At 36.4% G+C, this 15,760-nt stretch overlaps 1 protein-coding gene across 1 annotated transcript in view; it reads left to right on the top strand.

Annotated features, from left to right (window-relative positions):
- The first annotated feature begins 1,786 nt into the window (after positions 1 to 1,786).
- LOC121407838 (CMP-N-acetylneuraminate-beta-galactosamide-alpha-2,3-sialyltransferase 2-like) overlaps positions 1,787 to 15,760 on the top strand; it is a 36,700-nt gene continuing 22,726 nt past the window's right edge. Inside the window, exon 1 of the mRNA XM_041599069.1 lies at positions 1,787 to 3,810. Coding sequence (XP_041455003.1) covers positions 3,481 to 3,810 — 330 coding nt within the window. The 5' untranslated portion in view covers positions 1,787 to 3,480. The remainder of the gene's footprint in view (positions 3,811 to 15,760) is intronic.

Genomic DNA, 15,760 nt, shown 5'->3' with positions numbered 1-15,760 from the left:
TTTGTTCGCAATTTGTGAGCCATTACTTCAAAACACAATATAAAAAAGGTAAGGACTAAGAGGATCCCTTGCCTCACTCTCCTTTTTATTTCAAAATAACCGGTGGACTCTCCTTCATTTCATATACAGTGCGTATTAAAAAAAGTATACACTTTGAAAAAGCCCTGGGAATTAAAAGATATACAACATGACTGTAATTTTTGCACATATAATCTTGGGTTTGGGTCTCATCTATCGGATGAAAGTAAAAGTTTTGACTGAATATTATACTTGAGTGAACACTGTCCCTTTTGTAAAGCTCGTAGAAATCTGTTTGCGCAGAAATGCTCTTTTTCACGCTGTGTCAAGGGGAAGGGGCAAAATCAAACTTACCCTGCAAATGAAATGAAACGGATACATTCAAGCATTTTGTAACAATTTTGCCACCCAAATTGAAATTTCAACACTTAGTAAGCACAACATTTTCCCTTTTTGTGCCAGCTGGATCTGAGGACATAAATCTGAACAAAAGTTTATATCAGACACCTCCAGCATTTTTCACTAATGTTTTATAATTTAAAGTGGGTTATCATTTCATTTTTCATTTAATACTTGTTTCTCCACACTTTTTCCAAGCTTGACAATGATTAACAAAATGAAAATCCAAGCCTAAGCCATTTCATGTAAATCACAGCTCAGTGTAAAGCAAATATCGTCTCGATGGCCTCGGTGTGAGGGGAAGTAGGGTGGGGCGCATTGCACTCTTCGAAGTGTTTTAGGCAAGGAAACAAGTTAAAAAGGGTAAAAATATCTTCAAATCAATTTTACTAGCTAATTTCCACGTGTTTTTCATGATTAAGTTCTACTTTTATTCGCATAGCTATGTCAAAGTTCTGCGCTAATCATTTTTCACTAACTTTTTAAAAGGAAGTGGTGCTCACTCAAGCGGAAATATTTCTCGACAGTTATATCGTCATTTGCTTAAATGGATCTGTACCAATGTTTAAATGTGAAAAAAATCTTCAGGCTATTACACATTCATAATTTTACAGGATTTTTTCCAAGTGTAAACTTTTTTTAATGCACTGTAGTGTCAGTATACGAGACTTTGACCCATCTCTGGAAGGATGTACCAAAACCAAAAGCTGTCAGAACCTTTTGAAGAAAATAATGTGATAGCGAATCAAAGGCCTTCTCAAAGTCTATGGCTAACAAAAAAAAACAGGTAGATTATAATGGGATGTATGAAAAATAATATGATATATAGTATCATGTAAGTTGTAGGGGTAGAATCGGTTGTAATATGTCTCATTCACATCCTCGATCATATTTCGTGTGTTGGGTGCGGTTTTTTTTTGGACGGGGGGGGGGATGGGGAGGGACTATCAGCATAAACGGCTGCGGCGGAGAGGAGGATCTTATTCCCAACACTGCATGTAGCGGGGCATGTAGTTTCTTACAACATTCTTGTAAGACATTCTACGGTTGTCATGTGTCTTGTAAACTCTTATTTACACCGGATCATATACTGAAAGACTTTATTTCTCGATCATAGCCATCACAGCACGGTCAACACACATGCACTTTGACCCGCCATGTTATACCAACAGATACCTTGTACTTACAGGCCTATATCTTATTGAGAGAGGGAGATAATATGGAAATCAGAAAACAGTGTTTGTCATAAGGGTGTATGAATGATAGTCTGCAGGCTCAGACCAATATTGACACTTAAACAAAGCATTAAAGCGGGTCCTGAGACAAGGCTAGCATAAGAAACATGGGATTTAAGAGGCATGTATATTCTCGGGTCTCAGTCGGGGCATTTCGGCTACAAGTTCTGACCTCGGGTTCTGACCACTCCCCTCAAACGAAACGGCCTGTGTCGACAATCATTCTTAAGGGGCGTGTACCAAATTTTCTCTGTTTAAACATAGCGGCTGATCTTCGTGAACTTCATAGCTGAACTTAATATGCCGTGATCCTTTATAAGAAATATTGTGACATATTATTGTATGATGATATATTTGGCATAGAAAACGGAATTCGATAAAGTTTGATTCTTCACGAGGTAAAATAGTTTATTTCTATCTTTATTGTAAAAGCTAGCCATAAACTTTGCATGATCACAATTAATCTCGTATAGACCTTATATGTTATGACATAATTATCGAAGGGGCATGATATACGCATGCTCTCATATTATGCGCATCGAGATCTTGGCTGCACACACCCCTCATCCCCCGATGGAATATCATCTGAGCCTGGGGGAGTTGCTTCATTATCAGTAAGCAGATTATATCGTGCATGAGTAATGAGATGCGACGTATTCGCTCTATATGCATGCGTGGACGTCTTTGCCCGGCGCAACATCGTCAACGCCGGATTGTAAACTTCTCAGTGAGGCGCTCGAATGCGCATTGTACTTGACTCGAGTCTTGGCGGGAAGATACATGCAAAGATTTGTGCTCTCGCAGATAAACATTACCACGTAACAGACACAGCGTGCAAGGCATCTCCCGAAGGAGTACACACGAACGAAGGAGTTGTACAATGGACCAGCGCGTGGAAGGTGATTCACGTCTTATATTCGCATCGTCTGTCCCATTGCCAATGTAGTCGATGTCGATGAATACCATACACGATAATCGACGATGTCACTCATCCATCCACGTCAGTATGATAGATGATGAAACAAAAACTCCGATAAGATTCCGATGTATGGAACCTTGAATTAGGAATCCACAGAAGACCGCGCTCATGCTTCGCTGTCCAATATTCAATCAGTGAGGGGATTTAATGAACCCTTGAAAGGGCAGATTTATCTTCATAAAATATTCAAAGCAAGACAGCCCACAAGGTAGGCGGAACTCATCCCTAACAGCATTTCTGCGTTCGATGGTGTGTTGGGTGCCTAGACTCGTTTTCTTTGATTTATGGTTTATTACCAACACTGAACGAGTACTACTAGAAGAAAGTCAAGTACACTTACATGGAAGTTTAACCGGATTTTCCCGAATTTAAGGGTATATAAATTATTATTCTCATAAGTACTTGGTATGAATAGTTTCTTCTTATGGCCATTATTCGTGTTCATTTCTGTGCACATTGTCTAAATTATATACCCCCACAGAGTGTGTTGTTTGACGGTGTATCGCTTTTCGACATGGAAGCCATCTCTTAAGTACTGTATCATCGTAGGAATACTTCATGTATACTGTCAATCCGAAAACATCTGAGATGTCGATTGAAATAATTATGAGAACTTAAATTGAAAAAAAAAGTGATACTCCATTTATATTTCATTACACTGGCAGTGGTCGTCAACTGTAGATAAACAATTTCAGGCCAGATATTATACGGGTATAGTAACATTATTATTTTTCTTTACCTCACTGAACTCGAAGATGCCATGAAGAGGTATGAAGTCAACTTGAAATAACAAGGATAGTTTTAAAACATACGTTCTATTAATAATCGATCGAATTGTTTACAAACAGAATGGCTCGTTGGACGTGGAAAACCTTAACATTGGTAACTTTTGTGTGTATCGTTATAAAAGTGGGTTACAGTGGGTTGAAACTTGACCGAACAGATGCGGCAAAGAGAGATTCTAGACACTCGACCCTCGTATCTTACGACCACAAGACGCCTTATACCTCCAAAGCGCGAATGAATTCGACTACGACGTCGTCCGGTGGTCGACGGTGTCAGAGGCTGTGGGAGAAAGGGACTTCAGAATGGTTTGATAAGAGGTTTAATGCATCACTGCTCCCTGTCTGGATGAAGGAGAACGCGAAGCTGTCGGAGGAGATTAAGAAATGGTGGCTGGTAAGATATCTAATTTGTTTAAAAAGTAAAAAAAAGCAACAACAACAACAAACAATGAATTATTGAAAACAGAGTGATGAAACTGAGGTTTAAAGGGAGACGAACTAGAAATGAGAAAGTCATTTTGAAATTGATGATCACCAGCTACAAGAACCTGCAAAATATGCACTATAAAAATTGCAGGTCCCCTGCAGAACGGTTTTGAAGGGTTGTGTGCATGAGGGGAGGGGGGGGGGGGGTGGGGGGTTGGATCTGGTTCCGGGACCCCGGTCTGTAATCATAATTATGTGCGTACTAATAGAGAGAAATGGGTATATTTCAGAATGGCTATTGGTTAGTAGTATTGATTTCTAAATAGAAAAGTGTAATTGTACCTTTTTCATCCATTCACTGACATATTCCTGGAGTCTGTCTGTTACAAAAATTACACAAGATTTATAAACGAATCGCAGAGTAGGAGTAAACTGGATGAAAAACGCTACAAAATCCTGTATCCTAGTAGTCAAATCTGTATTGAGATGACCGGTTCCACATGTCACATCATGTCATCATATACCAGGTAAAAGACCCCCCCCCCACCATCAAAATGAAAATATTCGCGCATTTTTTTTTTGGGGGGGGGGGGTTTATTTAAAAAAGATTGGTTGAAAATTGTAGGATAGTCATGTTTGCTTGTAGCTTTTTAATCTTCGATCACGAAATTCGTAAGTCACAATAAACCATCCATGCAACTTGGATTTGCTTTATGTTTATCCATAAAACTTTCGGACATTTGCCCAACTTTCAGAATATTTACAGATCCGTTCAGTAATAATTTCCTTGTATTGGAACTGTTGGGACATAATTTCCTCGTCAATCATGACAATGATAAAATTGTTTTGCCCTCATGTTCACAGTTACGAATATAAAAACTGTTAAATCACACCAGCTTAGCCATAAACACTTCCTGCATTGTTCTAAGAACATCTAACATATCTTAGCCGACAGGCAGGCGCGGGGATTTTTTGTATCTTGACAATTTTGTAGAAAGAAATATCCAGCTATAGTATTTAGAATTAAATTTGCCCAACTTTGTGACTACAGTAACACTATCGTAATTTGGCAAAAAAAGTATTGGGCTCTGTTAAGGGCAAAATATTATACATGTAGTTAATATCAATTTTTAAAATATATTATATATTTCTTAACTAGAAAATGATTTAAAAATATGTCAATACTCACGTCTACATTCTATTAATAAAAATTTGTATGTTACAATTTGATATCTATTTTCATTTTTTAATGTATTTTATGATTTGACCCTGTTTCCCACTATCATGTCCTTCCTATGTACCCCATCCACTACAACCTCAAGGTTAACACTACTGGCAAACCCAGGGGGAGGGGGGCAAAGCCGGCCCGTCCCCCCTCCCCCTTTGAGAGGCACAATCAAAATTGTAATGTAAAAATGCCGTTTAAGCAGAAGTGTGCCCCTCCCCTTTGAAAGCAAAAAAGAAAGTTCTTTACCCTTTTTTGGTCTTGTCATTTTTTTTTTCGTGGACGAAATGTCCTTATTTTTTTGGTTGAAAGGCTTTTTTTTTGGCTTGTCATATTTGTCATAGAACATTTGGAGGTCATTCCCCACCCCAAGCCCCCATTTATACACCATGCATGGGATGATAGCAATAATTATAATTATCATTTAAGTAATTTACTTTCTTAGTGTAGCAAAACATAATTGTCTTTAATATATTGAGGCAAGATTTGCTAAGCTTTTATTTGTGAGAATGAAATTAATCGCGCATGAATGAGTACAAAAAAAGCAATGTATTTGTCATTCCATAGTACTATGCTGTGCGTAGTGGATAGTGTATGCTCGGAGCTGGGGAGGGGGTCGCTACCTCCTAAACCCCCTATTTACGTCCATGATACTGAGCATTACTTAATTATAAGTAACCGAAACCATATAAAGAATAATCTGCCTACTGATTAGTGGTCTAAACAGCTGGATTGATGCGCATTCACAGACAAAGAAAATGAATATGATGTGGGACTCGGCAAACGGTAATTATAGAACTGCAATGGAAACAAAATCCAAGCGATACATTTTTTTTTGTACTCTGTTCTGAAATTACATTTTCTTGGTAATTTCAGTTAAATCCGATAAAAACAAGATTATGTCATTATCAATTATAAATCAAATATAAAAGCAGTTATGAAGAATTATGAGAGGTTATGCCCATATGATAATAATAAAAGCACAAGTGATTGAATGCTGTGAACGTTTGATACACTCTAAAAGGAGGTTTACCCAATATTGGGTAAAATGGGAACATGCGTGTTGGTTGGGTAAAAAGATACCAAATATATTTGGTAGCATTAGTTTAACGACTTGCTGAATATCTTCCGACTGGGTGTGTTTCTACTTGGCAAATGATTCCATAAGGTAGGACCAGAAAATGAAATTGTTTTCCCAAATTGGTGTTATTTTTTGTCAAGATTCACATTTCGCCTTTTCGCTCAATTTCTCGTATTTTAAGGATGGTCTATGAATTAAAAATAATCAATAACACTTTGCGGCAACTGATCATTAATTAAATCGTGCGTAAATACTCCTTGGTATTGTTTGAAAATATCGAAAATATTTAGATCATAAAACAAAGGAGCTGAGTGCAAGGTTGAATTATAACTGTTCTTTTTTAAAGTAATAATGTAAAATGTATAGGGTTCAGGGTTGTTTTTGCACGTCCCACCCCAAACTTCCAGGCCATATTTTATAATTATGTGGTAAAATAAATGAGTTGTATAACATAAGATTCTCTTTGTTACATAATTCCAAAATCTATAAAGGATTCCAATTTTTTGCTCAGCACATTGCATACAATGTCAACCTGTTTCTTCCATGTAAGGAGTTTGTCGATAGATATATTACCCAGAAATAATGTTGATGTTAAATATGTACACGATGTTCTTGGTACGCGGAATAACGATGTTCCTGGTAGAAATACGAAACCAAAAACTTGAGTAACTATCAAGTAATAGTTGAATAGTTGAGTAACTATCAAGTAATCGAAACATACGGAAATGGATGCATCATGTTAAAGGGGGAAGTTAACCCTGACAATAAATGGGTGTTGATAACAGCAGAAAAACTATAGAAAATGTATTGATGATTATTGATGAAAATCCATCAAAAAAGTTAATAATGAATATGTAAACTTTCGATTTTGTGATGTCGCATACGAACAGCTGATCATAAGGAAAATATATATTCATTCTATTGAATGAATTATTGATGCAGGGGCAGAACCATTTTCTAAAAGGGAAGGGTCACATTTTCCCAAGGAAAAATTTGACAAGCGAAATAAAAAATGTCTTCATTTTCTGTTTTAACGGCATCTTTACATTTTTAAATTACATTATTGTACATCATTGCTTTTGAAAGAAATTCCAGCTCTAGTCGAAAATCGATGAAATAAAAAAGCGGAAGGAGTACATCATGGCTTACGGGGGAGGGGGTTATAAATAAGCAACAACAAAAAAAACCTCTTAAAATCAAAATCTAATTTTGTGACACATTTGAACATTATATCCAAAAATTCATTTCACTGTCCACGTACCATTCTTTCATTTCACGTCCCCTTTCTCCTTTTTCCTAGGTCATTGAAATTCCGGGGGGGGGGGATCAAACGCCCCCATTAGACAAAGTGTTACAGGAATTTCTGAAGTAGACTTTAAAACATTTTATGGGCCCTGTATCTTCCGCCATTATTTGTAGAACGCATTGAATATTGTTAAATGTATGCTCTCTCGCATCCAATTGGTGATCTTTGTACAAGGGAGGTATTTGATAGGGGCAAAGTCACCAATAAAGGGCGTCTTTTATCTTCTCAACGAAAAACAAAGAGATATCAATATCCTCATCATCATAAAGCGACACAAAAGCTAGAGCACATCCGTTCGATTCTCTCAATTATTATTTTTTTGCCCTTTTAGATAAATCTTTTATTCTTTTAAACATACGCACTCGTTATACCGATGAAATCTATTGCATTTTCTTGACAATTTCAATCATCTGAAAAATTCCAAAGGGGCTATCGCGTCCTGCGTATCTCCATGTGTCGCCCACCCTCCGTCTAATATCTAGTAATTACCAGTATGCGGCTTCATCCTATAGCCTTTAATGATCATTATCGGGGTCGATATACAAGTTCAAAGATATACATGTACATATATATATATATATATATAGTAAGAAAATACTCGCTCGATTCGCTTGCTCGATTCATTTTCTCATTCACTCTCTGTAAACAGAATTCGACTTGAAATCTACTTATTTAGAAGTGATAGAAATACATTCAAATCTATTTACACGTGATTTTGTACCAAAATTTGTATGCACGGATTGTAATACCGCCAAACTCTGGAAGTAGAATTTACACTTTAAATATTCTTGTATGCTTTGGCGATGTTTTTAACAGGATTTACGGGTAAACGGCAGTATGTATCAAAATAAATGTGATGGTTATTTTTTATCGAACATTGATCTGATCTCAACTTCCTCAAAACTCCTCCAAGCTTTATAATCCAGATGTCAGGAAAACTATAGCTGGCAACTGTTAGTAACCCATTTGCGAGACATGACCATTAAGCGAACAAGTCAAATGAAATTCACTTTTAAAATGATTTCATGGACCATCCTGTTACATACATTTTCCCGCTTGGAGCAATTCAGGGGGTATTACATGCATAGTTTTGTCATTGATTTTTCACTGACAAATATTATAAGCTACTACTACTAATCATTGTACCTCATTGGCTAAGGGCAAAAAAGTCAGTGAAAAATCGTTGACAAAACGGTTAATGAAAGTGTTCTCTTTACATGTCTAAGATGGGCGGAGATGGGCGGGGGCGGTGATGCTGCCCTAAATTTTCCCAAGAGTGTTTTTATTTTAGGGTTTTAAGATTGTGCACAGTCATGACAGGTAGACGATTTCTGCAATTTGTTATACTAATGATTATTTATCAGGGGCCGTTTCATAATGCTGTTCGTAAGTATAAGAGCGACTTTAAGATCGACTGGTGATCATTTCTTACGCGCTAAACCATCGCCAATACATCTACCATTTACAACGAGAATGGATCACCAGTCGCTCTTAACTTACGAACAGCTTTATGACACACCCACCAGATATTATTTGAATTTAAACTATATATGTTTTTAAATTGAAACAATATGTTCGATTTCTGATACTTATGGCTTAAAAGTTAAACATTGCGGTTTAGAGTTTTCAAACTATACTCTCTTGAAACCGAAAATCAAGAACAACCGGATTCGAAGTTCTACTAAACCAGATTTTTATGAAATGTATGCATGTATGCTTGACACTGTGTAGGCTTCATCGTGTTGTAGGTCCATGGTTTCTTCATGGAGTTGTCATTGAACTTCCTTTAATATCTGACCGATATGATTTCATAGTATACAAAGTAGCATAGACCCAGACCTTCCGGGGGAGGGGTACCCTATATCGGCCTGTGAACAGGATGTTAAAAATGGTCAAGTCCACCCCAGTAAAATGTTGATTTGAATAAATAGAGAAAAAGCAAACAAACATAATGCTGTAAATTTCATCAAAATCGGATGTAAAATAAAAAAGTTATGGCATTTTGAAGTTTTGCTTATTTTTCACAAAACAGTAATATGCACAACTCGGTGACATGTTAATTGGTCAGTCGATGATGTCCATCACTCACTATTTCTTTTGTTTTTTATTGTTTGAATTATACAATATTTCATTTTTTTTACATATTTGACAATAAAGGACCACCTTAACTGAAACATATAGTATTAAACAATGCCAATTCCACATGTTCAGGGAGGAATTAATCATTGTTTCCCTTGACAATATAGAGAAAATTAGAATATTTTATATTTCACATAATAAAATACTAAAGAAATAGTGAGTGGATGACGTCATCAGTCTCCTCATTTGCATACCGACCAGGATGTGCATGTAACTAAAATCAATTTGTGAAATTAAGCCAAACTTTAAAATATCATAACTTTGTTATTTTAAATCCAATTTTGATTAAATTTTCAGTGTTATGTTTGTTGGATTTTTCTTGTTGAATTTTGTTTGGGTGGACTTGTCCTTTAAGTTGCAGGCCTACATGGTATGTTGGGGTTTGGTGTCAAACGCCCACACAATTAGTAAATCAGATTTTGCATTAACGTTGTAAACCAAAAATATCATTTTCAGATTGCTGTAATTTGGATATATATATATTGCGAGCGAGTGAGCAAAGCAAAAACATAAAACAACGAACAAAACAAATGGCGGAATGGTGATTAATGTCCTAGAATGAGATAAGAATAAAAATATCTTTAATTTTTATTTTGATTAGGGTCCTGCTGTGAGAAGAAGACAGCTGGGAGGCTAGTCAATGAAATAGAAAAATACAATAAGATATGTCGGGATCAACGAAAATTATATGTTAACAAACAAGTAATTCCATTCGATTAAATTCTTCATCGTGAATGATAGATAATACATGAAAAACGTATTGGTCACAAATTAATGATTAGAAAAGTCATAATACAACATAATACATATAAAAAATGCTGAATTATTGAAATACTCTATTGTGCAAGGACGCTGCTTAGTTATTGAATTTAGAATTAATTGCAATATAAAACTAGATAAAAATGAGGAAATGAAGTGTTCAAAAAAGACAATTTATAAATTGAAATGATTGAGTAATATAAGTGATATTATAGTAATAAAATCATAATGTCCATTATCAATATTGAAAATATTTTGATAAGTGGGGGTGTGGAATAAAAAATGACACTGATATCCACACTCATTTGATTGACTTTCGACCTTGACATTCGATATTATGGTTCATACGTTTCCGCTTTGGTTGCCGATTTGGTTTTGCAATATGATTGTCGTTGAAATGTTATGGGCTTAGGGGGTCCAGCTATTCCCTATAACAAATGGGGAAATATAATGATAGTAATAATAATAATAGCTGGATTTATCAAGCGCCTTTTGCCTGAGGATACAGTACGCTACTCTTATTACCCACGGGTTTTAGCTGCTCTGCCTATTGTATAGGCGCCCAAGCGTTCGAGGATTTTTTTTCCTCCCGGGTACCCATTTACCTCCCCTGTGTTGAGTGCAGCACAATGTGGGTAAATTTCTTGCAGAAAGAAATGACGCCGTAAGAACATTCCCGTGGCCCTGGGAAGCGGGGTGATCGGGGTGCTTCTGAAGCTCCAACAAGATTTGTCTGGGGGTGCTACGTATGTTATACACTATAGACAGCACCCCCTGTAAACCATGCAGGTTGGTGTGCTAAAAAGTAGAAATTTAACCGATATCATCTCTATTTTTGGAGCGAAAGCTTTTTTTTTGTCCGTCAATTTTTTTCTGCCCAAAATCACTCTAGTTTTGTAGTAACTCCCCTTTTTGGCTTGTCATTTTCTTTTCAAAACCAGTACCCCCTATTAGAAATCGTTTCCAGGGTCCTGAACTTCCCACCATTATAGTTCATCGTCTTTTTTGTGACTTGTTATTCTTGTGTCGGTGCTCAGTCACACTAACGATATAAACTCCAAACAGGCAGATGATAAGCTAATTCGAAATGACATAATAGCTTTGATCGGTCAGGGTCGGTTTCTTTGGTGTGAAGGGCCGTGGCCGAGTGGTCTAAGGCAGCCGCCGACCAGAAATTTGAAAGTCCGGGGTTCGATCCCTCACTTATGCCCGTGAGCAAGGCATTTATTTGACAGTGGTCTTTTATCTTGCATTCAAATAAAATGGAAATGCATTCTTTTGGAACGAGGTGTGGAGTTGTTTTTTAAAAAAAGAAACTGAATAATTGTATTATATTATAAATGGAAGGCATCACAAGGATCTGTGATATATCATTCTAATCATTAATATGTTGTGTAGATTGTAATTCATCACGATCATTATGGTTTCGCTGTCAGTTTTTTTTTTGGAGGGGGCTCAATATGGCGTATATAAGAAGCGAGCAAAAATTTCTCCATTTTCATTACAAAAATCCAAGTTTGTAATAGATTTTGACATGATATTCAGAAAAAAGTATCATATTTCATTCTTTTCCCTTTCCTTTCCTTTCCTTTTTATATAACAGTGAAAGCCCCTCCCCCATCTGTCCGCCAGTGGTTGTAAACAAGCTTAAATGATGAATGTCCCCTATTGTCATGGTTAGGATGTAGGCCTATTACTTGTATGCGTGACCTACTCTCTCTTCCTGCTCCATTCCGCTTTATTTCTATTGCTCGAGAGAGAAATCCAGGCTAATAATTATGATTTGAACAAAATCAGACAAGAAATACAACGAAGTTATGACATTTTAAAAATTTGCATTATTTCGGTGAAACAGTAAGTTCTCTGCGTTTCTTGATGAATATTCAATGAGCAAACGATAAATTAATTTCGCCACTTGTTGTATTTTATTATGAAAATGTGCTATATTTAAATGTTGTCCTCCAAGAACTAAAAAACTTGGATTTACAAATGATTTAGAGCATTGGATATTCATTGCTGCAACTTATTTCATTATAATATGCATGGGAGACATATATCACACATTATGATTTCAAGTAATGACATAAGAAATAGGAACGTGGGGATGTTACATCATTAGCCCAACTAATGAATATCATAATCACGTGCATACTAACCTAATTAATTTTTATCAGATTTTGATCAAATTTTTAGCATTTGGCTTGGTCAATTTTACTCTGATAATTATTTTCAGCCTGGAGTTATCACTTTAAACTCCCTCTCTTTTTCTATCCCTCTCCCTCTACCGTTCATTTGCTTACTCTCTCTTCCTTATTGCAAGATCTATTTCACATGAATCCAAGGTTGAGATCACAATTTAATCTGTCTCCATTATCGCATTCATTCTTTAATCACATGCACACATTCATTCTCGAATTGTACTCGTCTAAACAAGATTTGTAATTTATTTTTGTTTCACCATTTAATCTGCAATCAAACACTCTCATCACGCAATAAAAAACACGGGTAATATATTTATTTCCTTGTTACGGACACGACATGTGGTCTGCTGGGCAAACCCTTCACTCGAGTAAAGGTTCTGAATTGCAGCCTACTCATGCCTTGTGTATTGAAGGCCCACTCGCTAGTCTTGCGTGGAGACACACTTGTTGATCAAAATTCCAATCAGGGTCTGTGCCTGCAGACTAATGTGGACTTGTTGGAAAAGAATAATGAATATATTAGTTCCGCGTCACAGTATATGAAATATATTTTGTGTAGTTCTATAGTTATTATATATTTTGTGTTATTCATGGTGTGCGTGTGTGACTAGACCGGTTTGGTTGATCAAGAGAACGATCACGTGGTCCATTTTATCCATTATCATAAAACTGTAAATAGGTGCAAAGTCAGAAATAGTCACGAAATTGACGACGAAGTATCTATATTCAACATCGTTTTTTAGAAAGCTTTTTGTCGGATACCCACTAATTAAATTTGTACGTGTTTTAAAGATTGAAATCATCATGCATGTATTCAGCATACAACTAGTCTTGCTTCCATGGCCGAACGTTGCGGGGGGGGTAGCCCCAGATTGTGAAAACCTTTACATTTTTTTACTGAAAATTTTCACAAAATTCACCAAAATGTAGGCACAAAATCCTTCAATTTCACTTTAAAAAATGCGAAAGCACCCCCATGACAAGCTGGGTCTCTTCGCTTCCTTACGTTTTAATAAAAAAAAAATAACGTACAAATTTTACGCATTCTGCTCCCCCAGGAAAAAAAATATGCGTACGGCCGTGCTTGCTTCTTCACAACCGTCAGTGTTTTCAATTACACTATTCTCCATGTTAAAACCCTAATAGATTTGAGATTCCTCGATCATCTGAAAATACACATTCTCCGCTCCGGGGGATGTTTCTTTTCCATGTTTTCGTGGACGCAGTGATTGAGCGAAATTGATCGATAATGAACTATATATATTTGTAATGCAGGCGTACATCAAATCGATCTCTGCGTAAATCTAAGGACCTGAGGTGTGTATAGCTGGTCCACTTGACAAATATTAGTACTAAGTATTATCAGTGTTTATCACGTCGAATGCCTAAAATCCTCAAATCACTGAACTTTGTATCCATTACTCCTGATAATATAGGAAGGCGTTTCGTCCATTAACCTAGCTATTTCACCAATGTTAAGAGGAGGAGGTGTAGGATGAGGTGGGTTGAGCCGGTTTGACCAATCAATGCAAGCATCAGTGTTGAAAAATGTATCGCGAAACTTATAATGAGGGCCCGACTGAGCAGAAAGGAGTTATCATCATTAAACCACAAGTGGGACTGAGTCGAAGGGGGGAGGGCAGGGGACTGAACATGCTAGTTAACATAAAACCCCACACAATCAGATTGTATGACATTTTTAAAACAATTTTATTGGAAAAGGTGTGTGTATGGGGGGGGGGCTGCAACCCTCCACCCCTCCCCCGGTTCTGCGCGGCCCCTGCATATCTTTTTGTCACGGAGCTCTTTCGTCATGACTTGAACACAATGGTATTTTACATGTTATTCCACAAACATTTTAATTGGGAACGCCTCCATAAAGGGTACGCCTCCGTGTAAAGTGTTATTAGATTCACAAGTGTCATTAGAACATTAAAGTTGTGGATCGATGGGAGATTAAAAGACAAGACAACTCTTATGAGTTAGGGGAATGTTTGAAAAGAACAAAAAAAGCCTAACTATTGATGAAATGTGAGTGTTATTATTATTGTTATGATAATATTATTGTTAATAATAATGATTATTAATGATAGTAAATTATTATTATGTTATTCATTATTATTATTAATATTATTATTTAAATTTTCATTCTTCTTATTAGTATTGTACTATTATTATTATTATATTATTATGATGATGATGATTAATATTATTATCATCATCATCATTATCATTAAAAACTCTAGAAATAAGGAAAAGGGTGCTTGAAATAAAGAGACAAATGCATCATTTAAAAAAATAATGCCCATCATTTTCTCTTTACTCATTGAATGATGGGCCTGTGTATTCTAGACAAACCATATCTCGGACGTATGGTTTCATTTTGACAAACTTTGGTATGATCCACTCCTGTCACCAATCAGCTAGCATGGTGTCGGGAACTCGGTGCACTGATTAGGAGGAGGAGGAGGAGGAGGAGAGAGAATTTCACCTCCCCGTATAATTCGTAATTCCGAAGCTTAATTATTCCGAAGGTTCGTTAATCCGAAAGCGAAATAAGGTTCGTTGTTCCGAAGGTTCGTTGATCTGAAAGCGAAATAAGGTTCGTTGTTCCGAAGGTTCGTTTATCAGAAAACGAAATGACGTTCGTTGTTCATTTCGTTTTCGGACAAACGAACCTTCGGAATTACGAACCTCATTTCGTTTTCGGACTAACGAACCTTCGGAATTACGACTCTTATTTCCTTTTCGGATTAACGAACCTTCGGAATTACGCCACAAATGTTCGGATTAACGAACATCGAGGTATAGGCAATTTAGTGTTTCGGAATTACGAACCTTCGGAATAAAGAACCTTCGGAATTACGAAGTGTTACCCCACCTCCCGACATATCACACATTGACCTCCCGACCCAGATCATCTAAAAATCAACTGCTACCCTTTAAGGACAAGTCCGCCCCAACCAAAAGTTTATTTTAATAAAAAGAGAAAAATCCAACAAGCATAACACTGAAAATTTAATCAAAATCGGATGTATAAGAAAGTTATGACATTTTAAAGTTTTGCTTAATTTCACAAAAGAGTTATTTGCACATCCTGGTCGGTGTGCAAAAGAGGAGACTGATGACGTCATCCACTCACTATTTCTGTTGTATTTTATTATATGAATTATGAATATTCTAATTTTCTCATCATTGTCAAGTGAA

Source organism: Lytechinus variegatus, chromosome 2, assembly GCF_018143015.1.
Source record: "Lytechinus variegatus isolate NC3 chromosome 2, Lvar_3.0, whole genome shotgun sequence".
NCBI lineage: Eukaryota > Metazoa > Echinodermata > Echinoidea > Temnopleuroida > Toxopneustidae > Lytechinus > Lytechinus variegatus.
Note: the sequence above shows the minus strand (reverse complement) of the source record. Positions and strands in the feature narration are given on the sequence as shown.